Source organism: Fusarium musae, chromosome 5, assembly GCF_019915245.1.
Source record: "Fusarium musae strain F31 chromosome 5, whole genome shotgun sequence".
NCBI classification, from domain to species: Eukaryota; Fungi; Ascomycota; class Sordariomycetes; order Hypocreales; family Nectriaceae; genus Fusarium; species Fusarium musae.
Window position 1 is genome coordinate 3380185 of NC_058391.1, and position 24144 is coordinate 3404328.

Below are 24144 nucleotides of genomic sequence, written 5' to 3' on the forward strand. Positions count from 1 at the left end.
AATGTATCTCAGTAGACTTGCAGTCTAAACAGGATCCGACAACGTACTATGTGAAGCGGCCATAGAAGATGTAATATATCCGAACAGAAAGATTTGGTAAGCATACCAACGAAAGTAGATGTGTCTGGGCTTGGAGCTTCCTATTTCCAAGTTCCTTATCATCTCCTTGGCATATGAAAGGGGGACACTAACAAGCCGTCCCTTGGTTAGTCCGCCAAGCTAAAATTTCCAAAGCTTCTGGATTTTGGCCCAGCACTGCAGACATAGTGCCTATCTGAATCTCTTGATACTCTTAGCCAGAACTCTCAATCATCAAGGTTTTTGAGTCCTCGTATAGATGGGCCAGGTTCTTTCACATGCCGGTGTTCTCTAGCCATTGCTAGCAGGCTCTACAGTATATATACCCTACCATCTCTTAGCATCAAGTTCAAAAACCATTCTTCTTTCTGTCACTCAGCAGCCTCTTCATCTAGCGTGTATACAACACCCCTCTATCTATAAACTCTCCACGGCCAGTATGAAGTTCACTATCATCACACTATCTCTCATCACTCTCGCCACTGCAGCTCCTGTAGCCGACCCGGGCGGTGAGATCTCATATGGAGCTCTCCGCCACGACAATGTCCCTTGCTCGGTCAGGGGCGCGTCGGCCGCGAACTGCCATCCTGGTGCTGAAGCCAACCCCTATAACCGGGGCTGCAGCGCCATCGAAAAATGCCGCGGTGATGTCGGTAACAACGTAAGTCAACAGACCAAGTTCCTTATACGAAACATCGTTTAATTATTTATTCAGTAAGGAGAAGTCCATCCCGTTTGGTCTTTGGGATGGTTTGAGTGGACGGCCAGATCAGAAGGAAACTGCGAGTTATGATAGAACCTAGGTTTTTCATCCGACCGACTCACAAAACGGAACGGTTTTCCTAATTCATAGTCCCATGAGATTCTTATTTATTATCAGTATAATATTATTCATTTAGCTCTATATTTATGAGTATTTCCTCCACCATTGAGGGATGGCCTACCGAGACTCTCTATTTCGAGATCCAACCTGCACTTGCCAGAGAGACTCATGGATCAGAGCTTAAATCAATACAGAGAACTTGGTTGCCAGGAGACAGTTTCCCAGCGGCTTGACTGGTTTAAAACATGGGTAAATTTGCTATCACTCTGTGAGTTTCCAGGTACTAAGAATATCCTGCTAAAATGTGGTTTCTTCGATAGAAAACTAGTATAATAGCGAATTTAGTTACATATTGGATCTTAGAAAAATAAGTCAGCTTAGGATGGAAGGGATTCTGAAAACTACACAAACTATGGCTAAAGTTTATGATCTTAGCCTGATTTATTAACACATTTGTTGTTTACTATTAAGACATTAGCAAGGAAGTGGAAGGTGATATAAGCTCACTATATGGACATCATGGGATCCAAGGTCATGAAGATGACGTTGAAAGACAGATGTTAAGTGTAACTCCAGGGTAGCATGGCATGCCTTATCATAACTACCGATTGTTTGGGTAGGATAGGGAGAGATAAGGACAGCCTTATCTTGGCAGACAGCCGGTGTGAGATTGGGGAGAGATTGGAGAGCCAATCAGTGGAACATTGTGCTGATCGGGCTCAGCCGATTGGTAGATTGTGATCCTCACTCCTGAATCAAGGAATCGCCGTCCGCGGTATCCGCCCCACTTAAAGTAAAATAAGAAGCACGTCAGCAAATGCATCATTCCAAAGTCAAAATGCGCGCCAAATTAGATCTTCGCACTTTTATTTACTCCTTATTTTTTTTTACGTGTTTTGATGATTCTACTGCTTGAGCTGCGTGAAGCAGCCAAGTAAACCCTCGCAAACATGGCGTCTGTACATATCGTCTGTCTTTACATCATTGCTTCTTTCACTGTTGGCGTCTTATCAGCGACTTCTCATGAATCTGACGTGATCATCTATGGCAACACGGTTGCCGCGCTGGCAGCCGCCATTCAAACGGTTCGTATGAACAGAACCGCCACGTTAGTCTTTCCGACATCACGAATCGGCGGTCTTACTACTTCGGGACTGGGCTGGACAGACTCAAAGGATGGAAACACCATTGGTGGAATTGCTAGGGAGTTTTACGGCAAAGTGTACGACTATTACGACAACGACAACGCCTGGACGCGTGAGACAAGAGACGATTATCTCGCAAAGCATATCGAGGCGCAGCCTGGACCAGCCATTGGCAACAAGGTTCAATGGACCTTTGAGCCCAAAGTTGCAGAGGAGATATTGGAGAAATGGATCAAGGATGAGGGAATTCCTGTCTTTCGAAACGAGTCCATCCGTCGTACTAGCAGCGGCGTGAAGAAGGATGGAACCGTCATCAAATCATTCCAAACGCGGTCCGGGTCAACTTTCTCTGGAAAGATGTTTATCGATGCTGGCTACGAAGGCGACCTCATGGAGACAGCGGGTATATCATATCGCGTTGGGCGGGAAGACAAGCAGGAGTTTGATGAGTCCGCCGCTGGCATCCACTTCAACGAGCCCAGGAGACTGGCTGCCATTGACCCGTACAACGACCCTGATGATCCTGATAGCGGTTTGCTCCCCGGGGTTGGTCGCGTGATCACCAAGTTCGCAGCTTTAGAGTCGCGCGGCAAGAAAGATCATCGTCTTCAAGCCTTCAACTATCGGCTATCTCTAACCAGAGAAGATGACAATAAGGTGGAATTCTTCAAACCAGATGGCTACAATGAATCTCACTACAAGATCTTGATCCGATATATCAAGACTGGTTATCTGGGCCCATTCTTCACGACGCAACTTATGCCGAATCTTAAAACCGATACCAACGCAGCTGGCCAGATTAGTACTGATCTAATAGGCGGAAGTTACAACAAGACGTCCAACTATGCTGAGTATTCGTATGAGGAGCGGGAGGCGGCTGCGGAAAGGCACAAGATCTGGGCGCAAGGACTTCTCTGGACATTGGCGAACCACAAAGATGTACCGGAATTCATTCGCAAGAATACCAGTGCCTGGGGCTACGCGAAGGATGAGTGGACTGATAATGGCAACTGGCCTTACGAGATATATATTCGCGAGGCTCGAAGGATGGACGGCGAGTACACAATGACACAAGCCGACATTCAGCACCCAAAATCGTATGACAACGACACTGTCGTTGCAGTTGGATACTACACTCTTGACGTCCATCAAGTCGAGCGTGTCGTTATCAACGATCGGATACATGACGAGGGTCTCATCCACGTTCCAAATCCCGGGCCTTTCAGTGTCCCATACGGATCAATCGTTCCTAGAAAGGAGGACGCCACCAACTTTGTCAACCCTGTGACCATGAGCGCCACGCATATTGCTCTGTCTGCAATCCGCATGGAGCCTGTCTATATGATCATGGGACAGAGTGCGGGAGCAGCGGCTGTTCTGGCCATCGAGGATAATGTCGCTGTGCAGGATATTGATCGAAAGAAGCTGAAAGGAAGGTTGAAGGATCATGCACAGGTCTTGGAGTCTTTCTCTATAATATTGAAGCCAAGTCAGAATTTGTTTCTTGTTTGTTTCATTTGTCTTTTTTATATCATATTATAGATACATAACAATAGAGGTATATAGAATAAAAGGCATTGATGTCTTATTGCCATCACTTCGCCAACCGTACTCTTGTATGTCTGTCGAGGTACTGCGTTACCTCAGGAAACCAATGCAATAATTAAAGTGTTTATGGTAGCCTTCCGTACTACTCACACTACCAATGGAGTATTCCAAGTCCTCACCTATTGGAGACTTTGCTCAATACGCAGTTGTAGCTGATATTAGTAGCACTTAAGAACAACGTGAACGCTTCTGGGTAGAAGCTTCTATTAAGAGAAAAAAGAAATCATGTTCTCATTCATAACTTGTGTTCGCAGCCTACAGCTTAACCTTCAAGGCGGCAGACAAATCACATAATAGGTACTTAGGAAGCAGTAGGGAAGCTAGGCCAGAGATAGACCATTAAATCTACACAGAACTAATTCTATTAATGCTACACGACTATAAAAGGTCGTTCGCTCTAACCGTGAAATTTGTTCTTGTCGATACTTTATGCAGCTTCCTAAAACCTTGAATTGCATAGAACTCTCCCTTAAAGATTCATGTATATTGCTGGTATATCATGAATTCCAGTATCGACAATACGACTTTTCAAGAGCCTTTGTTGGAACAGTAGCACCTCCGTCCTAAACTGTTTTCGGTTTTTCCACTCACGTCGTCGATCCGAATATTTCTCGAAACTTTCTGGGAAATCGACCAACTCAAGGCAATGCTTCAAGGAGCCATCAATAAGTCGAGGCGGTGTCTCATCAGGCAACTTTATGTACAAAGATTTGAGACCTTTGCCATCATGCAGCACTGGATGACGAGCTTACCCACACCAGAGTATATGCTGATCCGGCGAAAGGTAGATGAGTGTGCTTCGATCATGTCAGCGAGAGCCTCGTTCGCTGCATCAGATGACATTTGAGTTCTAGCCCCGGAGCTCCAATACAGGCCTTACACATTCATTATGGATATCCATTCCAACGACATCTCTGCCCTGACAACAGCCTTGATGCTGTTGACGGGGACATAGCAATATCGCCCCAGGAATAGCACTTTTAGTTTTCTCAGATAGAATATGACGTTTGAGATCCAGTCTTTTTCCTCTGCTCCCCAGTCAACTTTCAGTTTTTCTAGTGTGCTAGCCCATGCTTGACATGCTTTCTCCAGATCGTCAGTGGTAACGAGTCTGTATGAGACCACAAGAACCTTTAGTTTCTGGCATTGTTGAGATATATCAAAGAGTGGAGTGCTGCTGAAGTCCAAGGCGTTTTCCCACCTGAGCTGTAGGGAGGTCAAGATGGAGGAAAGGTATTGAAGAAAACCTTGAAGTATCCAACTCGACGACGGGCCATCTATGCCTAGGGTCTCAAGCTGTCCCAATGATTGCTTGACCCGAAGGTGGCCGGATATCCAATCAGAGAGATATATTTGCACTTCAGTTACCCCTATTCTGTTCTGGGCAACACGATTGGACCCCCAACTAGTGAAGTAATGAAGTGACGTGAGGCGAGTACAGGTAGAGAGTATAAGCTGCAATCCCTTAAGTTGATCGACGTGACTCATCATTGGATTCCCACTTTCATTACCGACGAAAAAGAACTCGATATTCGGGCACGAGGCGATGATATGTATCACCGGATCATCATTTTCCACTTTCCAGTTGAGTAGTAGGGATCGTACGAGGCTCGCCCGGGTCGGTCTAATTTTGAGGCTGAACAATAATTCCCACTTTTTGTCACTCTGATAATTGTAGTAAACCCTACAGTGTCTTTATGTTCTACTGGATCACCACCAAATGCGGCAAGAAATATCACCTGATAAGCAACGCAGGCTTGCGAGGATCCCAACTTCTTGGAACCTTCATTTCCCTCAATGACCTCCAGGATCTTACCTCACGAGGAGCCTCCATTCTGTATCCTGGCTCGGGAAACACCAAGCGCTTGGAGCTGAAGAGCGCAACACAGAACATCACTAGTCCCGAGGACGGTGATCAATGGACCAATACCCATCTCGATCTTGATTTTGTTGGTATTAAATTGGATGTCACTCTGCGGCCTACCGGTGGAAACTTCTACTACGGCGGCGGTGGCGGCATACAGGTTGTCAATCGAGGACCGGATCCTGATGGCTCTACCTCGCTGGCCGGATGGTCGTGGTATTGGGTAAGTAGCAAGTCGAGTTTCTGACGCGACTTGATGACTGACAAACTTCCTAGGCCAACCCTACAACCCGTCTGACAGGCAAGCTTGTTATTGAGGGAGAGGAAATGGAGATTGATACTGAACAGTCATATGCCTTGTTCTAAAGGCAATGGGGTAACTACCATATGGCAAAGGCTACTATACCCTTTGGTTTTACCTCGAAACTGGAGTTCTTATTTCGTGGTGTATGGAGCCTACTCCCGATGGCGTGTCCAAGATCGCCTTGGTGTCTGTCTGGCACCCCAATGGCCGGCATGAAATGCTGCCAATTGGTCCCAAGAGCCGGGCTTCCGATATTAGCGTCAGCCCCCGAACAGGCTTGAAGTACTTCAATACTTTCTTCTTAGATTTGCCGTGTCGAAATGCCCACTTTACGTTTGATAAGTGGGTGCTTGATGGTGAGTTGATTCCGGCCATGGAAGAGCAGTGCGACAAGTACATTACAATCTCAGAGTCGTATGGTGAAGAAACCGGCATGTGGGATGACAAGCAAGCTTTGATCCAGGGTCACGTAGAGCAGCTGTCTATGATGAGATAGTACCTTACATATATGTATATAATGGTCAAGGTCTAAGATAGATGTATAATCCAACTATCCCTTATATAAAAGAGACTGTAAATGATAACCTTATTACTTGAATTATTGAAACTCTTTATATGGCTGCCACGCTTGGTACACTGCCAACAGGGTTGGACTTCAGACCTTGTTTGTGGCGAGCCTCGGTCTAATCTAGCCGGAGAAGATACTTTAGAGAACTGAAGAGACAATGAACAGATGCACAAGCATATAAGGAAGTACTATTAATATATCCTGGATTGTCACCGTCTTAAAACAGGTGTTCAATTTCAACATCCTTTTAAGAAGAGTTGGAATTATCAGCACAAGACCAGGCGCCTGAGCCCCCAGCAGCTTTGTAGGCCTGAATGATATCGACGATTGATCCGTAAGTACCAGCGACCATCAACAAGGTGCCAGAAACAATAACAAACACACTCCATCCACAAGCGGATAGCCACTTGGGCGAAACAGCGCGCCTCTCCCAGTTGTCATAAAACCACATGAAGCCCATGGTCTGGAAACACATGAGAGTACCGACGAGAGCTCCAATCAAGGAGATGAGGCTGTAGAAGATGGGGATAGCACTGGCGATAATGTAGGCAATGATTGACACGATGAATGTGCAACCTAACCAAGTGCTCCAGTGAATCGCGGAGTTGGAAGCAAGATGCTTTGTATTTCTCAACAGTCGAACGAACATGTACTTGCTGGGCAGCTGTATCTCATTAGTAATATAGAAGGAAGGGGGGGGTTACGAGTCATACATGAGTGACAAGCGTAATTGACACGATCAATCCTGGAATCGCGACGCCATAACTGGCCTTCTTAATGGTATCACCAGCCGAGCCGAGAGCAGGCGACGACACATAAGATCCACAGAAGTAGTACATCACGCAACCGATCGTAAGGTAAGTAACGGTCACGATAGCCTGACAGATGGTCAGAGCTTTAGTGTACTGCTCGGGCCGTCGCATCTCAGCAACGATGGCGAAGAAGCCTGGAGTGCCGCCGAACGCTGAGACTAGGGAGCAGATTGCTGAAGCTGCTTGGACGAAGGAGGGCTTGTTGAAGAGCTTGTAGTCTGAGACCCAGACACCGTCTTGGGGGGCTGCTGCTGGTCGCTCTTGAACACCTGTCGCGATGGTGACCATGATCACTATAGACATTAGTTATTAATCTCAACGTTCGATGTGCAACTCACCAGAGATCATGATGCTGATGACACCGATCCATGCTAGCCAGCTCATGCGAGCAAGGGTTCTGATGCTTGAGAGACCGAAACCAAGCACTGCAGCGACGGCGACGAAGACAGCAGTACATGCTCCATGGCTAGATACAGCGTTGAGGCCAATCGAGAGACTGAGCATGCCAGCACCGGATACAAAGACCCAGTCTAAATACGAAATCAGCATTTCGCTATTCATGACTGACATCACAACTTACAGATCCACATGGCAAAGCCAAAGAACTCCTTGCCTACGACTCCAAACATCATTTCTCCAGCATCGTCGATGGCGTAAACATGGCGATGTCGCAGCTTGAAGAGACCAACGATCCAATTGGACCAGGTTGTTATAATCGCAACAGCTAGCAGACAGATAATGCCGGGTATCATGCCAAGCGCGTTGAAAGTCGCTGGAATCGAGAGGACGCCGAGACCGATTTGTGTTTTCATCATCAACCCAGCGGTACCGATGAGTCCGACCTGGAAAAATTCGTCAATTCTGTGAATCATGCCATTTTCTTTCGCGAAATCTACTTACGCTTCTGTAGTCAGGACCCTCATCCGAAATCTCACCGAAAACAGCATCGTGATGCAACGAGGCCTCATTGTCGGGCTTGTTCAACTGCGAGGGAGTAAGAGCCAGGTCATTACCTTCCTCGGCAGTCGAACTGATGTCATAACTATTCATGATGATGTGTTCTTGCTTGAAAGCAGGGATCCGCAAAATGAAAAAGAACAGCAGCCGGACACGTCTTTATACGTAAAACTTTGACTCATGCTCCATACTCAGCCCACTCTCGCCCCCAGACCCAGTATTGAGAAACCGGCCCCGGGCGTCGGGAGCGCATCTGCCGAGAGCAAAGAGAGATAAACCAATTATGCAGGACGTGATGAGTGAGCATCCGGGGTTCCCCAGATATTACCCCGCGGACGGAAGTATGGAAATTTACTGATCCAACGAATCTAATCAATTGCAGAGGGAGAGAGGGTTGAAAATTTGGTGATAACGTTCCGTACCCACCACGGAAGTGCGAGGCCCAATCGCTTTCCGCGTGCTGGAGCGACTTCGGCAGGCTGGCCAATGGGGTTGGCACAGACCCTGACGTGATGGTTGGGAAAGGGCGTTGGCTGATACGCCTTATTACATAAATTCCGAGACCGTGTCGCGCATACAACCCCGATCTTCGGTCCTTTTTGGTGAAGTCAAGTTGCAGATAGGAAACTTGTTATATTTTCCGGTCGTAGATAATGATACAGCTATCCATTATGCAGTTTGAGAGATATCGTGTCTGGTACTGACTGGTTTCGCTTATCCGGGTACCGAGCTGAAACGATTGACTTTCAATGATAGGCGATTCGAAGACGTTACCGTTAGCAAATCGCAGTTTTGAGTTTTGACCTCTTGGGAAATGATTCACACTAAGAGACCCTGCTGGCGTTTCGTAGCTCTCAGCCATGCAACGCATCTAACTTCCGTCCCGTCCATCCGTCGATCCGCAACCGCACGGAAGTCTATCTTCACCTCATGTGTATCAACATGTTGCACTTCTTATACAGTAATACAATCTAATTCTCGTCTATACTTGACAACCCCTTACCCGACTCCCGACATGTCTTGATAACTTCGCGTGTGGACGACGGGTACGGGGAGTCTTATAATTTCCTGATCAGGTATGAATTGAGATTGTCGGCAAGGCAAAGAAGCCGATCTCGCCTGGGTCTATCCCGATCACTTTACTGACTCTGGTTCCCGATACTCAAGCATATCCGATATTACCTATCTGAATTTCATCATTGGAATTGTTGTAATTACATGGCCAAACCTTTTCCCCCATCTGTATACCACTTTACACTGTGAAACAACTACCTCAATTGTAAGGCAACCAAGGCAGGTCGCGTCACGACCTCCATAGGCGTGATATATCCGAACTACAACTCATAAGACACGGAACCTAAAGCAAGTATACTTTTTGTTCTCTCTTGGCTTGTTGCTTAACTTGTTGACTCCACGGAGTACGGTCGGTCATATGCAAAGGCTTATCATTTCTAATCTTATCTTGTCTTATCTTATCTGACAGCTCTTAATATCGATTACCCTGAACCCCCAGAAGCGAGCTGAAAACTTAAGCTTCGTACCAAGGGTCCTCCCATGTTTGCGCTGCACTACTTGGGTAGGATGCTCATGCCAATTGAGCTAGGCGCGCTTCGCCGCCCGTATGCGTAAGGATTGCTAATTGCTCTTGTAATGGTCAAACGTTGCACTAAATAATTGCTAATCAGTGTAGCACAATACCTCCAACTTTCCATAATTGTACTAACGAACACAGCAAAAAATCTTTTTAGTAGTCACGATTTCTAATTGAAGTTGTACAGTAGTTCTATTAGCTTCAACAAGGGTGAGCCTATGCGGTGCAATGCTCTCAGATATTAAATCCCGCGCTGCTTCCCGCAATATGAAGCTTTCCCCCGGTCTGTTCTCGAGTCGACTGCAACCGCACATCTGACCATATGGCTTCATCATCTTCAACGCAAACTGGCACACCCAGCACGAGAGAGGACTTATTGTCCGTCCTAAGAGGTCAAAGCCTTAGAGTCCCGGACTTGGGTCCGATGCATATTGGATGGCCGAAAGACGTGAATCCGCACGTGGAGGCCATAGACTTGAAGATCCTCCAGTTGATCGAAACGTCAGAGAACATCACCCTAGGAACACCAAGAAGGACGCTAACATATCCTTCAGACACGCTGTCAACGAAACGGTACGCTCGCGTCTCACCAAAGCTAACCTATCGGAGCAACTGGCTGGCTGGTACCCGTACGCCTCCCGCGAAAAGCTAGAGGTCTTGACATCCTTCCAAGTCTGGATGTTCATCATCGACGACCTACTCGATCAATATTCCATCGTCAAACAGTTTGATTACACAAAGCTGCAGGCCCTACTGGATGACTGCGAGGACTATGTCGAGAAAGGCCTTGGCGTTTCAAGCAAGGAGGTTGAGCCATCGACTCGTTATCTAGATCACGACGCTGTACTGTCTTTTGAGGAGTATGCTTCGACTGTTCGTAGTCTTTACAGTGACAACCCGAGTTACCGAAAACGCATCGCCAAGGAGGCCATTGCTACCCTGAAAGCATACCAAAAGGAAGCCTTCAATCGAAGGAATGCCCATCTTCCTTCTCTAGAGGAGTATCTTGGCTACCGGGATGCATCTTCCTGTATGAAGCAAGTGGCGGCCAACATCGAATTCGCCAATGGACTTGACTTGCCTGAGTTCGTCATGGAATCTAAGGAGATTCAAGATCTATATGATGCCGCCGTCAAAGTCATGTGGATCACGAATGACATGGTGAGCGTGCGCAAGGAGATACGTGAAGGGTTCGTCGAGAACATCGTGGTCTTGTTGGCACACGGCGATATGCAGCGAGGACTTGATGCATCACTCGAAAGGCTTCAAGCGGAGATTGAGAGAGTGAATAAAGCTGCTGATGACGCCGCGAGTCGATTTGCTGGTGAAATCTTTGAGCGCGACATAGCCTTGCTGGCAAAGAACTGCAAGAATATGTGTTTGAGCAGTTGGTTCTGGAGGTAAGTCTCAATCGTGTCCAATTCTAGCGCATAACTGACCAAATAGCGTCAAAACACCAAGATATTGTCTTCACGATATAAAGCCGGATGCGGATGGGGGTTTTAACTTCACGATTGATCATATTACCGAGGGGACATTGTGAGCTCGGTTGGCCGTGATATTCCCGGGTCGACCATCACGATCATTCGCTTGACAACGAGCCCACTTTACGGAGTTGCAGGTTGCTCATTTCTAACCAGTGTTGGGACTAGAAGAGTATAAATGACACGTTCTGTATGCGCTGTGGCGTCGTGTTATCCCCATGCAGTCGCAGTCCATACTGAACCCTCCACGCTATGATATCCATTCCGTAACAATTCCACAACGCCCTCCAATCCGGCCCGATACCGCCCTCTTTGAATCAATAAAATCAGATTAGATTAGATTGATTAAACAAGTTTTTACCTTTTCAAAACTCTGCCTCACATCCTTCTGCTCTACCTTTGGCCCTAGATAATCTGACTGACGTACGCGGTGGAGCTAAGCGTGCCGTGTTTACCGTGGAAAAGACCCTCTTTGCTTTACGAGCCTCATCGCTATTTGCCAAGCATCCCACTCAGCTTGCCGATCCTGCCGTATTCTACAGGGACGCGACCAACAGAGTCGGAACCAACGGGACAAGATGATCTTATCTGATGCGTTCTTTTCGTTGTTTGATCCACCGGTGTCGGAAGATTCATGCCGGGGCCATACAGTATGTCATTTCTTTTTAATGTAACCCTTTTTCTCGTTGAGAAATCTAAAAGTTTTCAAGCTTAATTCTCTCTTTCTTTGCTTGAACCGCCAAAATGGGCTTCTGGAACAGGTCGAACAAGACCTCTGATGTCGATCTTCAGGACATCACGACGACTACAGACCACGAAAAGAACCATCACCCCGAAGATGGACACCCAGCTGTTCCTGATGATGCCCTCCCCGCTGAGGATGTCACTGAGGGTGTCAAAGACATGGAGGCCATCACCCTCGTATGGAGCAAGGCATCGCTGATCTGCCTCTTCATCTTCATCTGGCTCGTGTACCTTCTCAATGCTTTCCAAAGCGCGACCGTCGGTAACTTACTACCGTATGTCACTAGCGATTGGAGCGCACACTCGCTTCTCAACACCATTGGTGTTGTCGCGAGCTCAATGACTGCCGCTGTCTTCATTCCGCTTGCCAAACTCCTTGATCTTTGGGGCCGAGCTGAGGGTTATCTACTGATGGTGGGATTCTGCGAACTGGGCCTGATTCTGATGGCTACATCCAAAGACCTGTCGACCTACTGTGCCGCAAATGTACGTAACAGAAATCACATGTTGGTCATCGGAGCTAACGTAATCGCAGGTCTTCTACTCAGTCGGTTTCACGGGCCTGATCTACAGTGTCGATGTCATGACTGCCGATGCTACCAACCTCAAGAACCGAGCCTTGGCATATGCCTTTACATCGTCCCCCTACATGATCTCTGCTTTTGCTGGATCTTACGCTTCGGACAGAATGCTTGCTGACATTGGTTGGCCTTGGGGTTTCGGCACCTTTGCCTTCATCACCCCTGTCGTCTGTGCACCCTTGTATCTTCTTCTCAAGATCAACTTGCGAAAGGCCAAGAAGAATATTCTGCCAAAGAAGGCAAGTGGCCGCACTTTGAAGGAAAGCATCTGGCACTATGTACTCGAGTTTGACGGTAGGTTCGACCCGTACTTGAGAGACCCCTAAAGCTAAACATCTGGCAGTCCTCGGCGTGTTCCTTTTTGCCGCTGGCTTAATCATCTTCCTTCTCCCATTCACCATCGCTTCCATGGCACCTCACGGCTGGTCAACTGGGTATATCATCGCCATGATCATCGTCGGCTTCATCCTTCTCGTGGGCTTCGCCCTCAACGAGGTCTACTTTGCGCCTGTTCCTTTCCTCAAGTTCCACTTCTTGACTGACAGAACCCTCGTTGGCGCTTGTCTCCTCGATCTTACTTATCAGATCTCGTATTACTGCTGGAACAACTATTTCACGTCCTTCCTGCAAGTTGTTAACTATCTGACAGTCGCAGAAGCCGGTTACGTTAACAACACCTTCAACGTTGTGTCCGGCTTCCTGTTGTTCCTCGTGGGTTGGGGCATCCGCAAGACTGGATACTTCAAGTGGCTCCTCTGGGCTGGCGTGCCGCTTTATATCCTCGCCCAAGGACTGATGATATACTTCCGAAACCCAACTGGCTACGTTGGGTACTTGGTTATGTGCCAGATTTTCATTTCTGTCGGCGGAAGTGTTTTCACAATTTGCATGCAACTCGCCGTTCTTGCTGCTGTCGATCATCAGCACGTTGCTGCGGCGTTGGCTATGTTGAGCGTCACTGGTACAGCGGGCGACAGTATCGGCGACACGATTTCTGGCGCCATCTGGACGAATACCTTTGAGAAAGCACTGAAGATGTATCTGCCCGCAAGTGCGCTTGAGAACCTCGATGCTATCTACGGAGATCTCCCTACGCAATTGAGTTATGCAAAGGGCACGCCAGAGCGCATCGCTATTCAGAAGGCATACGGATATGCGCAGACCCGAATGTTGGCAGCTGGAACGGCCATCATGGCATTGTCGTTTATCTGGGTCGCTCTTATCAGGAACCTGAAGGTCTCGGAGATGAGACAGACCAAGGGAAATGTTTTCTAGAAAGTCTCCTCCAGGAGGGCAGATGTTATTGATGGACTGGGTAAAATGGGCAGAAGGGCCGACACTCCGATGCTGCTCAAAAGTCAATGCAACCGAATTTTTTATGCCTAGCTAATAAATAACTAAAATGTCATTAAAATATGCATGTCTAATAAGCATAAGCCCCGTGGGTCTCACTCTTCTCCCTTGCTCAGTGACATCCCCTTCCACGTGTGAGAATGCCTGAAATTGGAACAAATCAAAGAATCCCCTGAGTCTAATTGATAAGATTAGGATCAAACGCCTCTTCTTCCGTTGATTAAGAAATCTCTCATCTCGTTCTGTTTAGACAATTCCTTGGGTTGATAGTGGCTGGCTGAGCAGTCTGTCGCCTAAGCAAGGGATGACTAGACGATGACTAGACCGAGCCTAATGTTTTTTTTGAACGGCATTTCCACTAATTCGGGTCAATAGTCTCAGCCTTAGAACGACTTTGGACCCAGAGATCGCAATCGAGACCCTGAATTCAAATGATGGCGTCTGTCACTATCGACCCCTTTGCATGTTGTCATTTCAACGAGCAGACCATTTTACCGCCACCAACATTTCGCATTGCTTAGTTGCGCTCGGTCCGTTTGCCCTAATTCTTATACGTAGTCGGTGTCGTAGCAAATTTTCAATTTACCATTCTTGCGGCCGTTGCTGTTTTCACGTCAAAATGAAGGGCAATATTGGGGCGTTTGCGCTGCTAAGCGGCATTGTCAGTGGTGCCGCTGCCGTTGATGCGAGAGACGTCCAGTACGCGGATCAAGACCCTGGGACGTACTGTATTACCTATCTTTCAACGTACCTCGCCCCAGTATCAATTGCAACGGGGGTCCCGCGCCCAGCTGAAAACACCACAGATGTCGAATTGATATCGACATCTACTACTGCTGCTCGAAGTTCAGATCTCGCTTCCTCGGTTGCTTCCAGCGCCGCTGCTTCGACTACTCTCGAGCCAACCGGAGAGCGCATCATCCTTCTTGTCAACCCTTCGGGCGGTAACACAAAGCGCGATATCGGTGGATTTGTTGGTGACGGAAATCCCGACATCTGCACCTTTGCTACTGTCTTCACTCTTGGTAACGGTCGGCTTGCCGAGGGGGGCGTTCCAGTGTCATACCTCGGTGACGGCTACCAGAAACTTCAGGCATCATCTCCAACGAGCGATAGTGCAATCTCGACCACTTTCAGCTCTGAAGGAGGGGTCCTGCGCTTCCAAAACCCCTCGCTGCCCAATCGCGGAGCTTCATTCTGCCAGACCCCTTCTGATGGGCAGGTTTACATGACTTTCGGATCCGAGCCATCTGGCTGCGTACCGGTGTCTCTGAACGTGTATAGAGGTAAGTGTTGATGTATTCGTTTCGGTCCCTTACTAACAGCGGTCGATAGCTGAACAATGTATTGATGGTAGAATCGATGGCCTCGGCCCTACAACGACATCCACCAAGACTGATGAGACCATTTCAACACACTCAGCTGAAATAGACTCCACTGTAACACATTCCACTGAAACTCTTTCGACCGAAGAGGCATCTGTGTCTGCATCTGCTGAGACCATGACAACATTTTCCACGGCGGGGGCATCTGTCGAAAGCTCTGTTATCGAGCATTCAATCGCCTCCACATTCTCTACTGAAGGTTCTGGAATGTCAATGGGGTCATCATCATCCGAAAGTTCCGCCAGCCAAGAGACAGAGGCAGCCAGTGGCACGTTGACTGATGAACCGACTGCAACACAATCTCAGGGAGATGTCGCGATCACAAATGCCGTTTCCAACGGACGATTCTCTATCAAGGACCCCAACTCAGCAAGTGGCATATTTGGCTTCGATGCTGAAGGTCAGGCCGAGCAACGAAACGGCGACTGCTACAAGGGAGACGGAAGCTCCGACAATGGCTGTGTTGCATTGGGGTCCTCTTCCGACTCACAGAAGCGAGCTTTTGGCGGACTGGCGAGTATCTCACAGTTTCTTACCAACCTTGCTCCAAGCAGAAATGTTCTCTATACCGTCCAGTTCTATTACGTCGTCATCACCGCTGGAGGCAGCCAGGCGTGTAGCGTCAATGGATACCTTGGCAATACCCAGTTCTACACCATGGGTCTTTTCACCAGCGGTGGCGTTAGTGTCTCATGGAACAGGGTCCTTACTACTGTCATCGCCGACTCTCGAAGCGCCAGCTTTGGCATCTCTCTGTCTTGCACGGGCAATGGGCTGGCACTGATCTACGTCGACTCGGTCTTTGTCTCCAATCAGGTCACCCCCGACAACATCGACCAGTTCCAGCTGGACTTTGGAGATAGCGACACTCCTGAGGAGACTACCAGTAGACTCCCATCCACTCCAACTAGTGAACCGGCCAACCAAGTCACATCTATTGAGCCAGTCACTACTACCACAAACTCCCCTCCCGCTACCACGACAGGCTACACCAGACCAGAGATTCCATCTCAAGAGGTCTGCCCCGATGGTTACAGGCCTCCGGGCTTTTGTGGACAGAAGTGGCCAAAGCCTTCAGAGCCATTCTGCGAGTACCGTTCCCAGCCTAATGCTCAGGCTGTGGCATATCCACTGTCGGAATATCCCATGCAAGGCATGGATATCCAGAAGTGCGCGTTGACTTGTGCTTACATCGATGGATGTTTCGCATTCGCTGTGAACAACAACCCGAGGTACCCTTGCAATTTCATCCTTGAGCCATTGAGGCTTCAAGGTTGGACCACTGGGGACCCAAACCGTGTTCTAGAATGGTCTGAGTTGGCTTGCTTCAACTGTCAGCTCTGTGATGAATCACAGTCCCAAACGACTGCTGGCGTTACTGGAGCTCCGGTAGAATCGGAGACAACTATCATAGCGGAGCCATCCACCAGAGTTCCCCAGAACACTACCCGTTGGCTACCTGAGCCGCAGACTAGCTCTGGAGGCTTAGAGCCTACGCCAGGCACCAAGTCAACAAGCATGCGACCGTCTCGACCGGAGACTAGCGTTGACGTGGAGCCAACCTTTATCGAGGGCACCACCACTGTGCCTGAAACAACTCACACGTCTGCTCGGACCCCTGTTGTAGATACATCAAGCGAAGCGCCCGAAGATGCAACATCTACTACGCAAGAGCCCACTTCAACATCAGAAACCACCACCGCCTCTTCGACCCCAACAGAGACATGCAAGTATACACACGGCGAAATGTGTAACTTTGATCGCTTCAACTACCCCAAAGATGTTCTTTGTTCATGGGGCGACAAATTGACGAGCAGAAGTTTCTGGCTAGAGACTCGCGAGTCATATCCCCACCAAGACCGCGCCGAAGAATGCATAGCCATCTGTCAAGGCCATCCACTCTGCTTGACCGCTGGATACTCACAGTTCGAAAACCGATGCTACTTCTCTGAGCTTCCCTTGCTCAAGGAGAACTTCGTCACCGAAGAGAACGACTGGAAGAAACAGGTTTGGCTGGACACGCGCTGCTACACCGACTGCGAAGCCTGTGTCCCTGATTCTGTTCCGAAGGGTCCTCCCGATATGTGCGCATATACTCTAGGCGACGAGTGTAAACCAGTCGCCAACCCACCTGCAGGTACTCTCTGCAATTACGAAGCTTATATGGGAGGTGGCTGGGTTGATGGAAATGATCCCAACTTGATCACAGTCTATACAGAGTATGCCCAGGCTACTCCTCGGCGGTGTGCTGCCATCTGCCGAGCTTATCCAGGATGCAAGGGTTCTGGGTACAAGGATGATCGATGCAAGTTTTCGGTTTATAAGCTTGCTTTGAGCGGTATGCCTATACCGCTTGAGACGAACCAGGATCCTTCGATGAACTCTATCTGGGATGATCCTGCGTGTTGGACATGCCCTGGCTGTCAATAAAAGGACTCGAGAGCTCCCCGTTTTTCTTCATTTTCTCCTCCGTCGTCACGCTGCTGGCGCATTTTATTTTGTCTCCCAAAATCTCTACAGAATGATTCTCTTCCAAAGACTTCTTTTCTCGTGTAATTTAGAGTATTATAGTATGATAATGTCATAAATTGATCGTCTCATGGCACATAACACGGACTGATGTGAGGCTATAAAGAGACCTGCTCCCCAGTGCCAAAGAGATCTCGCAGAAGACCGCTCAAAGTGTCGCCTTGGGAATTCTTTGTTAGTTACCATGCGGGCTGCAAGCCATTTAAACGCCACAGCCCCGAATAACAGGGCTTTCCACTATTCTTGATCCCTTCCAACGTTTACCAGTTCAATCGATATACTCCCCAGTCGTTATTACCAGGATCTCAAACTCCATCTCCTCATAATCCTGCGCAAAGTCATCTAGCCCAGCGCCTTTGGCAAACTTAGCACACAGCCCATACATGACACCCAGTTGTTCGATGAGCCCCTCGTCCGATAACAGTGCAAGACTTTCTTCGCCCAACCTCAATGCTTCCAAGTCTGTCTTTGGAGTCTCAGCGAACTTCGGTACGTCGCCCGACTTTCCCGTTTCCTGATACATGTCGAGAATGCCCTTGATCTGTGCAATCCTGCGCCTTCGCTCATCGTGTTTCGCGGCATCTGGTCCTTCGCAGGCAGTGCATCGGCACGTGAAGCCCCAATTCGACAGCTCCTTCATCCTCGCCTCGTGAGAAATCGCGACTTCGATGTATGAGTTGGTGAGCTCCTCGTCTTTGTCGATATCCCTCACTGCGTATACTTCCATGAACCCTGTCGGCTCATCGTATACCCAGCATATGTTTGGTGTGCATGAGTGATTCATGCGACAGAAAGTTGTGAACAGCCCGCATTCGAGACCTCCGGATGTGATGTTCGCAGCGTTTGTATAGAATTTTGCCAAGACAATACCTGCATCGAGATCCGTCCCAGGACAAGGTTGACCCTGGAGGAATGAAAATTCGCGCAGCTTTTTGTCGTTGTGGTACAGATCCATCAATCGCTGTTTGTCTGAGTCGCTCAGGTCCGCGACTTGATCAACGACACATCTATACTCGGCTTTCGTCTTGGTCTCCTCTTGTGAGACAGTCAGAATCGGCTTTTCGTGAATGATGCGTGTCCCAGCCTTGATGAGCTCTTTGGCGAAAAGGCCGTGCCCGTCGGCCGTCTCCTTCATCATATATAAACATTTCGCTTGCTCCATCGCGTATCATGAGTTGTTGTTTTCATTCTGGGTGATCAGTGTCGTAAGGCATGCTCGCTTATCCTGGTAGTTTCCAATTCGTGAATCATTTGCTAAAAAGTTCAGGAAGGAGCAGCGGAGATCTCCGCGCATTGTCGCTCCAATCAAACCTCAAGCGAGCTTCTTGCTGTTATCGATAGGCCCCAGGCTCTGGTCTAGCTCTAAGAGGCTTAGTGCCACAGAGCCGAGCTGTTTCAATGGGCGACGGTTCTGCTTCTGCTCCACAGTTGTGGGTGCGTTTTGCAGCTCTAGGGTGGATAGTTTCCTTGATAATATCACAGCTTCAATGGGCTTCATTATATCTACTAGCAAAAAAATCTCATAATGTACAAATTGTGAGATAAATACATTTTCCTATATAATAATAGCAGATATTACATCTTATTCGTTTTTGCATCTCGATAGCTGCGTGTCACAAATTCAGGTTTATGCTTACAAAGAGGATTCATGACGAACATTTTTGTGTTCTCAACCATCGTGCCTAGAACCAAGCCAATACTAGACATTAAGCGAGTATCTGAGAATACCGAGATCTGAATTTGTACAGAGATCCAAGCAAAATATACTCTAATATTTCAACCTCTATGACTTTTCCTTCAGTACAAACATACCTCCATGCCATCCATAAGCTCTCGTCAATCATCGTCCATGTCGTCTAGCCGCCTCAAAAGGAATCTTACCCATCGGATGCGGTTCGTGGAAATGGATACTGCGCTCAACGTCCAGCTTAGTGGGAGTAAATTGCCAGACCGAGCCATACAGCTTCTCAATCTTGAAGCCAGCCGCTGCCATGGCATATAGGAAGCCGTTCCACGGGATCAAGCCAGGAGTCGATGCTATCTCAGGATCGAAGAACAGAGTACGCAACACCTTGGGCGCCTTCGCATCAACAGCAAATATGTGCTGTGTGGCTTCAGGTTCTGGTTTTGCTTCAACAGCCGGCGGTTTCACCTCCGCCGCAGTGGCAGGCTCTGTCTGTTCGCGCTTGGTCTTAACCTTGGTCTTTAACTTGACTTCTGATTTGAACTTCTTAGGTTCCTGCGCAGGCTCGTCTAGAAACAGTCTCGAAAATGGTTTGTTGAGCTCCCACAGATCTCGTTTCCTTCGAGTCTCTCTTGAAGGGCTCAACCCACTAAGGCGTCCTTCGGAGGGTACGCGACCCTGGACAGCATCTTGTGGACCATGGAAACATCATCCTCGAACCCTGTAACGTTCTTTTTAGTGATTCGGTCGATCCTAGCCTAGACTATATCCAGATTCGCTTCAGCTCGGCGCATTCTATCTACTGTCTCTTTGGTAATCACGCCTGGGGGAATCTCGTGAAGAATTTGGTGACAGCAAACAACAAGAAATTTCATGAGACGGTCCTGAACTTCGAGAACCAAGAGGCCATCTCCAGGGAGAAGCTGCCTTCGTGTTCTCACCCACTCTTCGGCATCTGGGTAAGACTCCCAGTGAACAAGCTTTCCGTATTCCTCGGCGTTTGTAGCACCATGCATAATCATGGTATGATAATGAAGAAACTTGGGGTGGAGGCCTCTTGTCGCTTTGCCAAACCAAAGCCCCTCATAATCAACGGCAGCAAAGGCAGGAGGAGCAAGTCTTCCCTTGGAACTCAGCAACAAGAGCATGAGTTTAGGTCCCGACAAGTCTTCCTAGTTGACAGTGGGCCACATGAAATGGTCTTTCAGCTTGGACCCATGTTCATGTCGATCTACTGCATGCTCTTGCCGGAAAGCCGCGAAATCAGGGCGATGGCTGGTAGGTTTGTCTGGCCAATATTTGAGGAGAATTTGAAGCCTCTGTTGGCGGGGCTTTTTCATCCATCTTCTCTGGATAGTGGCCTCATATCTCTCGAGTATCTCGTTGAGCTGATGGTAGCTGGCATAGATATTTTTTGATTAGTTCTGAGCTCGCTCACGGACATCTACTCTTGAAGGGCGACCCTCATATCGTCCTTCACTATAGGCCATTAGCTCGCGCTGCGCTTCATGATTGACATTGGGAAAATCGGGATCCTCTGAGACCTCACCATCATCATAAAAGAGACCCTCGTAATGATCATAATAGTAGCTTGATCTGGTTCTCATAGTTTTCGCGGTAAGAGGCATTCAGGCAGATAAGAAATGGTTGTAAAGACTGGCAGATAGTTGATTGATGAAGAGAATAAAATGATTGTAACGTGGCAGATTTCGTTGTGTATGTGGCGGTAGATTCGTTGAGGTGGGAGAAAAGCAGCAAAGCTTAAGGAGCTGTTTACCGTCTTGGGCTAGTTTGTAGGCCTGAGGCAGCAAGACACGAGTTGATGAACCGTGTCAGCGAGTGGAGTCATCTCGGCAGCTGAAAGTGGAGACGGAAGTTTGGTTCCCGGACTCCGATAACGCTCAGCTCATCCCATGTTGAGGATGGTTACGGTCCTACGGATGACCGGACTATCACTCGAACCCTGCAAACCAAGACCAAAAAGTACACCAAGGCCTTTGAATCTCACGCGATATACGAGACCTTCATTTCTGGGTTATTTTAGTGTTACCCATAGAACACAGCATCCGCAGACTGAGGCATCATGTCCAAGCCCCGACCCTCAGCGGCATATTCCCATTCTGAAGTCCTGTACACAACACAGCCATTCTTGGTGTTACCTGATCTTAGAGTCCTTCCCGAAGAAGATGTTGAATTTCTCGAACTCAACCGGTGCTTTCACCTGCCTGTACGAACCGTTCAAGAGGAGTTCATCAACCAGTATTTCCTGTACCTACATCCCTACTATCCTTTAGTAGACGAGAAGGAATTCTGGGACATGTACATGGGGGAAGAGACGGACGGTGGAAGAGGGAAACCAATGTCCTTGCTCGTTTTCCAAGCGATGCTTTTCGCAGCATCAGCGGTAAGGATCCTTTGACTGTCTTGATACAGGGCTGACAAGACACAGTTCGTATCGCCCGTAGTACTCAAGAATGCTGGATACACAAACGTGAAGGTGGCACGGAATATCTTCTATAGAAGAGCCAAGGTAAGTAAACTCACCCCAGGTCGCGTATAACCACTGACATTCTCAAGCTGTTATTTGACCTTGGGGTGGAGAGTGATGCATTCACTAAATCCCAGGCAGCTTTACTCTTGACGTTCCAATTCTCGGCCCTTGAACCACACGCAGGAAGCACCTGGCTAGCTATCGCTATTCAAAACGCCATCGTTGCCCAAGCCCACACTTTCCAAGCTCCCGGTTCGAGTATATCGCGCAAGAAGAGGAACAAGAGGCTTTGGTGGTCTCTGTTCTGGAGAGACAGAGTCTTAACACTCGGTCTTCGAAAACCTCTGCAGATAACACCTTCAAGCTTTAATGTCACTCTAGATCTGATCATTCCCGAGGATCTTGCTGATGAAGCAGAGAGCTCTGCCGTGTATGACCCTAGAACGAAGCGTCAGCTAGCAGACATCATAAATTTCCAATGTCGTCTGGCAGTTATTCTGACAGAGACTCTTTCGATTTGCTACGGCCCGAACGCATTCGACATTACATATTCGCTTGATAATTTTGAGAAAACACTGTCTCAAATCAGGGCCGCGAAATGTAACCTCACGCGTTGGAAGAAAGAAGCCGACAAAGCGCTGCATCCATTCCTCAAGGGCACGGGATCGCACCGATCAACCACTTTGATATCAAGCGTAGTGTACATATATGCCTAGTGAGTAGCCTGAGTTACTAGTGCCGTTCTACATACTGACAATGAATGTAGTGCTGCCCAAATTGCTCTTGGGAATCATGAAGCTATGATGATTGAGCAGCGACAGAAAGGAGTCAACATCATTGACGACACTGTACTCCGGAATATTGGAAAGGACATAAGTTATGCGACGACAGAAACGACCAAGTTAGTGGGTTTCATCGTTCAAGAAGGGTTAACTCAACACCTACCTATATCTGCGTAAGTGACCGGCTCTCAGTGGACTTGCTATAACTAACCTTGGTTAGCATTGCTTACATTGCATATCCGCTTATGCTGAGCTCCATAGATGAGAGAATAGCACCGAAAGACCTCGAAAGTGACGAAGATCAACTGTTAACGAGATATCACGCGCAAGCAATGCATCTGTGTAGTAAGCGTTTTGAAGGTGCCGAAGATATCAGTAGAATGATCACCCAGATCGTTCAATCAACGCCCATTCAGCTACCGCTGCGCCCGCACTCGAAACCACCAGGACGTAGGCAGTCCTCAGGAGCAGAAGGTGCATTGTCAGCACCTTCGAAGAGTCTCACAAAGTACTGGGATGAACTGTTCATCACACGCCAATACATGCGCCTTCGACTTTCTCTCGACTACGCTCTGATCACTGGTAAGCCACCAACAGAACTGGACCTATCGATGTTTATCCTTCAGGACGCGGGGATGAAGAGGCTGGCCTACGGACCGATACATAACTTGTCTGCGACAACTCTGTACACGCCTCGAAAGCGTCGCGCATCTGAAAGTGTTGCTGGTCTGCCGAGGGTTATTGAGCTGGATGAGAAGCTATCCGACGATGAAGGGCAAGTGGAGCATATTGAGTTATCAGATGACATGACCGCACTTAACACTCAAATTGTTCAGAGGGAGGCGGTATCTGCTCGGCCACATTTTGACTATGATGCAATATGGGCGGCGAATTTGTTTGAGGAGATTACGGATGTACTCTGGGCTTGAATTAGTAATGACGGGAAAACTTATGTACCCCAGATGAACTGTATATACTTGTTTTTGGAATTCGTCAACTTTCTAGTAATGTTAAGTTGCCAATGTGGTTCATGAGACCGCCGCAGCAGGGGTAGCCCATACCACCAAGTAATATCGGAACAATCCATGATTTGCACCCAGGGTCCCCGCTGGAAATATCTCTTCCACTACTGAGAGATAAGCCAATGTCGATCTTTCCAAATATGTCTGCGGTATATCTCACTCCGATGTATCGACAAGGAATGGCGACATCAACGCATGCGCTATTTATATGCGAGTTCGTGGAATCATTGCACCGAGAGTAGCGGACCCCGCCAAGATGCCGTACACCATAACGCTGGTCTATGGTGTATTGTGCACGATATAAGCTGCCAGTGCCGGACCGAAGAATAGGGAGACATA

General features: G+C 48.1%; 10 protein-coding genes across 10 annotated transcripts; 7 read left to right on the forward strand and 3 right to left on the reverse strand.

Moving 5' to 3' along the window:
- Positions 1-517: 517 nt before the first annotated feature.
- Positions 518-781, forward strand: J7337_007497 (uncharacterized protein; the record flags this gene model as incomplete). Its single annotated transcript, XM_044825147.1, is given in 2 exon segments — positions 518-739; positions 752-781. The coding sequence occupies 2 exon segments, from the start codon at positions 518-520 to the stop codon at positions 779-781; spliced, it is 252 nt and encodes an 83-aa protein (XP_044680804.1).
- A 1070-nt stretch (positions 782-1851) lies between these two features.
- Positions 1852-3851, forward strand: J7337_007498 (uncharacterized protein; the record flags this gene model as incomplete). The annotated part of the gene is made up of 2 exons (XM_044825148.1): positions 1852-3535; positions 3820-3851. 2 exons carry the CDS (start codon positions 1852-1854, stop codon positions 3849-3851), a joined length of 1716 nt encoding a protein of 571 aa, XP_044680805.1.
- Positions 3852-5351: 1500 nt separating this feature from the next.
- J7337_007499 (uncharacterized protein) lies at positions 5352-5884 on the forward strand (the record flags this gene model as incomplete). The annotated part of the gene is made up of 2 exons (XM_044825149.1): positions 5352-5741; positions 5795-5884. The coding sequence occupies 2 exons, from the start codon at positions 5352-5354 to the stop codon at positions 5882-5884; spliced, it is 480 nt and encodes a 159-aa protein (XP_044680806.1).
- A 753-nt stretch (positions 5885-6637) lies between these two features.
- On the reverse strand, positions 6638-8252 carry J7337_007500 (uncharacterized protein; the record flags this gene model as incomplete). The annotated part of the gene is made up of 5 exons (XM_044825150.1): positions 6638-7054; positions 7104-7495; positions 7541-7732; positions 7783-8044; positions 8103-8252. The coding sequence occupies 5 exons, from the start codon at positions 8250-8252 to the stop codon at positions 6638-6640; spliced, it is 1413 nt and encodes a 470-aa protein (XP_044680807.1).
- A 1933-nt stretch (positions 8253-10185) lies between these two features.
- Positions 10186-11184, forward strand: J7337_007501 (uncharacterized protein; the record flags this gene model as incomplete). Its single annotated transcript, XM_044825151.1, has 2 exons — positions 10186-11150; positions 11178-11184. The coding sequence occupies 2 exons, from the start codon at positions 10186-10188 to the stop codon at positions 11182-11184; spliced, it is 972 nt and encodes a 323-aa protein (XP_044680808.1).
- Positions 11185-11978: 794 nt separating this feature from the next.
- On the forward strand, positions 11979-13834 carry J7337_007502 (uncharacterized protein; the record flags this gene model as incomplete). The annotated part of the gene is made up of 3 exons (XM_044825152.1): positions 11979-12464; positions 12514-12853; positions 12903-13834. 3 exons carry the CDS (start codon positions 11979-11981, stop codon positions 13832-13834), a joined length of 1758 nt encoding a protein of 585 aa, XP_044680809.1.
- Positions 13835-14531: 697 nt separating this feature from the next.
- Positions 14532-17727, forward strand: J7337_007503 (uncharacterized protein; the record flags this gene model as incomplete). The annotated part of the gene is made up of 2 exons (XM_044825153.1): positions 14532-15198; positions 15248-17727. 2 exons carry the CDS (start codon positions 14532-14534, stop codon positions 17725-17727), a joined length of 3147 nt encoding a protein of 1048 aa, XP_044680810.1.
- A 367-nt stretch (positions 17728-18094) lies between these two features.
- On the reverse strand, positions 18095-18961 carry J7337_007504 (uncharacterized protein; the record flags this gene model as incomplete). The annotated part of the gene is made up of 1 exon (XM_044825154.1): positions 18095-18961. The coding sequence occupies one exon, from the start codon at positions 18959-18961 to the stop codon at positions 18095-18097; it is 867 nt and encodes a 288-aa protein (XP_044680811.1).
- Positions 18962-19666: 705 nt separating this feature from the next.
- On the reverse strand, positions 19667-20532 carry J7337_007505 (uncharacterized protein; the record flags this gene model as incomplete). Its single annotated transcript, XM_044825155.1, has 2 exons — positions 19667-20188; positions 20314-20532. 2 exons carry the CDS (start codon positions 20530-20532, stop codon positions 19667-19669), a joined length of 741 nt encoding a protein of 246 aa, XP_044680812.1.
- Positions 20533-21593: 1061 nt separating this feature from the next.
- J7337_007506 (uncharacterized protein) lies at positions 21594-23712 on the forward strand (the record flags this gene model as incomplete). Its single annotated transcript, XM_044825156.1, has 5 exons — positions 21594-21914; positions 21960-22040; positions 22088-22716; positions 22768-22902; positions 23004-23712. 5 exons carry the CDS (start codon positions 21594-21596, stop codon positions 23710-23712), a joined length of 1875 nt encoding a protein of 624 aa, XP_044680813.1.
- Between the last annotated feature and the right edge of the window lie 432 nt (positions 23713-24144).